The sequence below is a fragment of the Neofelis nebulosa genome, chromosome 7, assembly GCF_028018385.1.
Source record: "Neofelis nebulosa isolate mNeoNeb1 chromosome 7, mNeoNeb1.pri, whole genome shotgun sequence".
In the NCBI taxonomy this organism is placed as follows: domain Eukaryota; kingdom Metazoa; phylum Chordata; class Mammalia; order Carnivora; family Felidae; genus Neofelis; species Neofelis nebulosa.
The window spans coordinates 71,092,319-71,099,638 of record NC_080788.1 but is presented as its reverse complement, the minus strand read 5'-3'; the positions used below and the strand labels follow the sequence as shown (position 1 = coordinate 71,099,638).

Sequence of the window (7,320 nt, the reverse complement as noted above, 5' to 3'; positions counted from 1 at the left end):
GTGGCACCACACATATCATATATTTGTTACCCTCACTTTCTTGTAATCTTTTCAAGAGGCTTTTAATTGGACAAGCATGGAAGAGTTATATTTAAGAGTATTCAGAAAAATTTCTGTACCATACGAACTCATCTGCAATCATATTGTTACACTGATAGCTTTAAGAATTTTATTTGCTTAATTACATTGTTTTGTAAAGGTGTTGCTACAGATCTTTTTTAATACTTTTGAGTTACCATGAAGTTCTATATAATTATAAAGAGCTAGCAAAATTCTCTATCTTTAGAATGGTTGATTGCAAAACTCCACTAACCAATTATTTATTGATTACCATTATTCCTTTATCGATTACCATGGTGAAAGCCTCCCCAGCTTGCTCATTCAAGCTCTTTCTGCTCTCTTTTTCTCTCTCTCCCTTTACATGTTAAAAGGAGATTTTTCTCTGCTAAGAACTGGCCTATACTTGTGAATTTCCTTATATGCTTTGTTCAGTGTGGGTAATATTTTAACTTTACTTGAATAAATACATTCAATTACCAAATTAATCACAAATATTCAGATTGAGGAAATCAAATTAATAGAATTACTATTTCCTCAAGACGATAATCTATAATAGATCAATTTTCTATCAATGTGCTTGTCCTGCCCCAACCAAAACACCTGAGTTAGTACAAAGCACTTACTAGAGAAAGTTCACATGGCTGATATACTTCATGAATACACAATCCACTTAAATAATGACAGAAGAGGTCCTTGCTCTGAACTCTAGGGAACCCTAGCATATTTATTTTAATAATTCCCTTTGGGAGTTGATCACAAGCCTATACCTTATGTATATGATTCTTGTCCTTTTTTTAAAAAAACTGCAAATGATGGTCATATATATTCATGGTGTAAAAAAGATATATATTCAGGATCTCACTGTGTCTACACGTCTTTAAAGAGACCACTCCTCAGCTAGAACTGGTAGGTTTAGATAGCAGTGCTAACACCAAACTGCAGTTGCACACTTTCATAAAAGAAAAACTCAGAACTGAATTTTACAGAAACTTAGAACTGAATGATAACCATATTATCTGATAATGAGGGCAACAGTAAAAGATAATTTGGATCAACTAGCAACTGCACAAATGTATCTAATTTCAGTAAGAGGAACAGCTAGTCTGACTGATAAATAGCACTCACATTCCTGATTTTAGGGGTCAGTTTTACAGTTCGAGTTTATTTTTTGCAATACAAACTTGGGTTAGTTTAATATGTTTGGGATAAAAAAAACTAAAAGAATTTAGAATGTTGTAAAATAATGGAAAAATCAGATTCTTACTTGGCTAAGTTTAGCATCTGTGATAAGTCTAAAATGTAATCTATCAACACTTCAAATAATAAAATGGGAAATATGACTTATTTTTTTCATATTAATTTACTCACATATGTTTTTACCTTCATACATTCAGTATGTATTTCAACACAGAAAACACTTAGGGAACATTAGGTGAGAGCAATGATTAATTTCAATCAGTATTTTTTTAAAAAATCTTCTCCCTCAAGTCTACAAGTATTTTCTTCACTGAAGTTATATAACTTTCTATTCAATATAATTATCTAATTGTACTCGTAATATATTTGTTTTTGGTAATTGTGCAAGCCAAGGACTATCTTCTATTTTTCTAAGTCCACTGGTCTTCTTCCAACGTGTGTGTGTGTGTGTGTGTGTGTGTGTGTGTGTGTATTGAGAGAGAGAGAGAATGAGTGTGTGTACAAGCAGGGGAAGGGCAGAGAGAAGAACAGAGAGAGAGAGAATCCAAAGCAGAATCTGTGCTGTCAGCACAGACCCCCAACACCAGGGCTCGAACTCAAGAACCATGAGATCATGACCTAAGCTCAAATCAAGAGTCTCTCACTTAACCTAACTGAGCCACCCAGTGCCCCCTAACTACATTTAAAAGTTATTTTAATATTTCAAACTTGAATAATATATGAGAATAAAGTCCTTTGTGTATTTATAATGTTAAGTCTTTTTCTATTAATTGTAAAAGTTTATTTTTTAATCAGGAAAATGTTTATAATGGCTATTTTGGCAGAATTTGATTTTTGCCTATAAAAGTGAATATTACCCTTGGGTTAGATAATCTATGCACGGCTTAATTCTCTCATAAGATGATTCATTTAAAAAAACTCTCGGGGCGCCTGGGTGGCTCAGTCGGTTAAGCGGCTGACTTCGGCTCAGGTCATGATCTCGCGGTCCGTGAGTTCGAGCCCCGCGTCGGGCTCTGTGCTGACAGCTCAGAGCCTGGAGCCTGTTTCGGATTCTGTGTCTCCCTCTCTCTCTGACCCTCCCCCGTTCATGCTCTGTCTCTCTCTGTCTCCAAAATAAATAAACGTTAAAAAAAAAAATTAAAAAATAAATAAATAAATAAATAAACCCTCAAGATCACTAAAAAGTGTACAGCCTTTATTCTTATTAAAAGAACTGCCAGTTACACATTTCCACATATATTGTTTAAGTGCATTTGTGGAAATGTATGGAAAAGACTTTGTTACTGAATACAGAGACTCAGTATTGGACATCCCACAGCTTTTCTTCCCCAGACATGTGCCCTCAGTGGAAAAGAGTGCAGTACGTTTTCATCCTTTAGTCACAAAAAAGGCACAGAAAGAGCCAGGCTCTCCAGTCACAGGTCAAGCATCCCATTCTCAGACAAATTCCTGCTACAGAGAAACCAAATCAGGCCCTATCCACTTTTATCCAATTATTTTTCATTCCTGTTCAGCTCATCACGTCTGTATAATACAGATCATGCAAAAGTTTAAACTTTCCACTTAAGGTTTAACTGTGACTTATGTTAGGAAGAATTATTTTCTTTTTCATACTCTATCTTATTTTTGCCTGTGTCTGAGCAGAAAAACATAGATTTTAAAGATATTTTATCTTTGATCATGTGTATAAATTGTCATAATGAATGATTTCATCTCTCCTAACAGAATAGAATCCATTTATATGATGGATATATTTAATGAAGAGGCTTGCAAATTGTTAAAAAAACTAAATTAATAAATATCAATTTTTTCTTTTAATTTTCCAATTTTACATATTAAAATATTACAAAATTGCTTTTATAATTCTCAAGATTTTCTCCTGTTAGTACCATAAGACTGAGAAATGCATAATTTGAAGCTGTACATAACTAGTATGCAGACTCAAGTACTGCATGAAATGGAATAACAATGATGGTGTTAAATCTTTATAATGAAGACAACTAAGGTAATTACATCATTTATATTTATAGAGAAAAATACTTTGACACTGTCTTCTTTACCAAGTCTTACATGGTAAGATTCTTCTGTGGTTCTTACTGGTTTGAGCATCCTTAAAATCATCAGAAAATGAGATAATGCTACAGATAGAATTATGTGATTGTACCTATGTAGGATCTATGGTTGTTTAATAAAATGTACAAATATATTCCAAATATGTTACCCTGGGGTCTCATAACAATCTATGAGGTAGTAGAGTAGGTATTATTTGATTTTATGGAAAAATAAATCAATGTTCAAAAGTTAAGAGTATACATCTCTAGTAAATGTTGAGGCCAGGGGCAGAATTTAAATCTTTATTCTTGATTCAGTTTCTTTCTTTAATTCTGATAGTTAGGCTAAACAAAAACTTCTGAATATTTCCTGAACTATTAAGCAAAAAAAAAAAAAAAAAAAGAAAAGAAAAGAAAAGAAAAGAAAGAAATTCAGACTAGGTTTTGCATGCTCTCTTTTGGTGCTCCAGGACTAGAATGTGCTGTAAGTATCATGCTTTTTGTTTGTATATGTATGAGCCTCCACCTATGTGTTTGGTGTATATCACTAATAGATTTTTTTTTAAGAAGAAAGAAAAACATGCTAGGACCAAAAGATCTAAATCAAAATTAAAAGTAGATAAAAGTAAGCCAACAGTGTCAGCCCAATCTGGATACATATACAGGGTACAAGTGTTAAGGATGTAGGAGCCAAGATAAGAGTTGAGTCAGTCTGCACACAAGTGCAAAACTGTCAGAGGAAAGCACTGGGTGCAATAATGATAAGCATTTAGGAGCCAAGGAAACATAAACACTACTTGTAAAGACCATCTGTATATACAACATAAAGGAACAAGGAAAAAATAAAAACTCCAGCCAAGAACCCAGCAATAATACATTCAGGAAAATAGGCGAAAAGGCTCAGCAGTGGAGGACACAAGTTTTGTTTTGAATGCACAACGTTATTCAGAAGAAGGAGGAAGAGGAGGACAACATTGATGGGAGGAGGAGGAGAGGAAGGAAGAAATGAAGACGGAAGGAAGGAAGGAAGGAAGGAAGGAAGGAAGGAAGGAAGGAAGGAAGGAAGGAGGAAAAAAGGAAGGGAGGGAATGAGGAAGGAAAGAATGGAGGGAGGGAGGGAAGGAGGAAGGGAGAAAGAGAGAAACCTGGAAACTGAGAAACATTTATGGCCTTGCCTGGAAACTTCCTAGGAAGCTTGTTTTATTATAATTTAGGGGGGCAATAAGAACATATGATAATCCATAACCAGATTATAGCTTCAGGAATAAGCGAAATCATTGCTATATCTCTTTAAGATAAAAGGGAAGGGTGATGATATAGTATAATTGATATAATAAATTACCCTAAAGCAAGTTGCTGAAAAAAAATATATCAATTCACATGCACATATCTGAATATTTTATATTAGAGAAGGGGAAAGAAGCAAAAGATCAAATACTAAGCACCATCACCACAAAGTTACACGACTGTATTACTACCCACTTGAATTAAATCATTTGACTAATGGTCATTTGGCTCTTTTACTCATTGACACGTTGAACTCATGGTTCATAAACTCATAAACTCATGATAGAAACAACAAATCAACGTGGAGATGCATTCTATACCTGCAAACACTGTTTACAAAATTTTACAATAAATTTCTTATCTTTGGTGCTTTTCTGGCTGAAAAAAATTTGGTAATGTGAATGTTGCTTGAATCAATAAATTGAATGCATTTTTTGAGAAATGTTCATCTTTTCTCTTTCTATAGGAATCCAATGCTACTTTCTATATGTTCATATCTTCAAAACTATCAAAGTTTAAATCATCACTTTTTTCAGATTTTCTACATTTTAATGACTTTCTGAAAACCCCTATATAGACTAGATGGATACAGTGAATAGCTCAATGATATCAGAGTTTGTTTTGTTAGGACTCACCAACATTTGGGAACTTGAAATTTTCTTTTTTTTCATATTTTTGTTGGCCTATGCAGCTATTGTGGCAGGAAACTTTCTCATCGTGGTCACCGTAACCTTTGACTCACATCTGTACTCCACACCAATGTACTTCCTCCTTGGAAATCTCTCCTTTCTGGATATGTGTATTTCTACAATCACAACCCCTAAGATGGTCACAGATTTTCTCAAGGAGAACAAAACTATTTCCTTGTGGGGCTGTATGGCTCAGATGTTCTTCCTCCACTTTTTAGGGGGCAGTGAGATGACTCTTCTCATAGTCATGGCTGTTGATCGGTACATTGCAATATGCAAACCTCTTCACTACACATCCATCATGAACCGCCGAGTCCTCACGGGCTCTGTGCTGCTGTCCTGGGTTGTCGGTTTTGTGCATACGATGAGCCAGATGGTTTTTACTATCAACTTGCCCTTCTGTGGTCCCAATATATTGGACGATATTTTTTGTGACCTTCCCCTAGTTCTAAAACTTGCCTGCACTGAGACCTATGTTCTGGAGTTGCTGGTAACTGCTGACAGTGGACTGTTGTCTTTCATCTGCTTCATACTCTTGCTCGTTTCCTACACTGTCATTCTGGTAACTGTCCGACGTCGATCTTCTGGTGGACTCTCCAGGGCTCTGTCAACACTGTCCGCTCACATTACTGTGGTCACTCTGTTCTTTGGGCCATGTATCTTCATTTATGCTTGGCCTGTCAGTAGCTTTTCAGTGGATAAATTTCTTTCTGTGTTTTATTCAATTATTACACCTTTACTGAACCCCATTATTTACACTCTGAGAAATAAGGAGATGAAAGCAGCCATGAATAGACTGAGGACCCAACATGTCAGATCCAGACAGATCTTCTAGGCAACAATCATGATGATAAAGCTTTTCAATGCAAAACTCATGTACATCTCAGAATAAGTTGATATTAATTCATTTTGTTTGTAGATTTAAAAATATTCATAATGTATATTAAAAATATCAAATGTTCCATTATAACATTTCTATAACATGTTTTATTTTTTGGAAGAATAATTGTTTTAATTAAAATTCAATCCAGGTAGGGTTAATCATTTTTCAATGTAATAAAGAATTAAAAAGAAAAAAACTGGTTCACTAAGTATAGTCGGAAACCTAAAATGTCCAAGACTAAATTTCATTAAATAAAGAGGAATTGGGGAGCCTGGGTGGCTCAGTCGGTTAAGCATCCGACTTCAGCTCAGGTCACGATCTCGCGGTCCGTAAGTTCGAGCCCCGCGTCGGGCTCTGGGCTGATGGCTCAGAGCCTGGAGCCTGCTTCCGATTCTGTGTCTCCCTCTCTCTCTGTCCCTCCCCCGTTCATGCTCTGTCTCTCTCTGTCTCAAAAATAAATAAACGTTAAAAAAAAATTTTTTTTTTAAATAAAGAGGAATTAAATAGGAATTTATTTATCTATTTTTAATTCAGAATTAGGGCACTTTCAGCTAAATTCTGTAGTTGACTAAATGTGCATAAGATTGTATGAACTCTTCTAAACTTTTTTTTTTAACCCTGGTTTTTTTTTTAAACATGAAATTTATTGTCAAATTGGTTACCATACAACACCTCGTGCTCATCCCAACTCTTCTAAACTCTTTAACATTTATTCATCTTTGAGAGACAGAGAGAGACAGAGCATGAGCGGGAAAGGAGTAGAGAGAGGGAGACACAGAATCCTAACCCGGCTCCAGGCTCTGAGCTGTCAGCACAGAGCCCGACATGGGGCTCGAACTCATGAACTGCGAGATCATAACCTGAGCCGAAGTCAGAGGCTCAACCGACTGAGCCACCCAGGCACCCCCCAACTCTTCTAAACTCTTAAACACACACACACACACACACACACACACACACACACACACATAAGCTCAGATTTTTGTGGATCCTAATATGTGTAAGAATTATTACTTTTTTAACAAGGCAAACAGGCTAGTTTCTATGAAGATAGATCTGTCATCTACTTACAAGAAACATATTTCTTTCTTAAAAAATAGAAATTCTACCTGATATATATGTTACAGCTCATTTTACCTTATTCTTTCATTTA

General features: G+C 35.4%; 1 protein-coding gene across 1 annotated transcript; it reads left to right on the top strand.

Moving 5' to 3' along the window:
• The first annotated feature begins 5,177 nt into the window (after positions 1-5,177).
• LOC131518182 (olfactory receptor 4L1-like) lies at positions 5,178-6,119 on the top strand. Its single transcript, XM_058740776.1, has one exon. It carries the CDS (start codon positions 5,178-5,180, stop codon positions 6,117-6,119), a length of 942 nt encoding a protein of 313 aa, XP_058596759.1.
• The last annotated feature ends 1,201 nt before the right edge of the window (positions 6,120-7,320 follow it).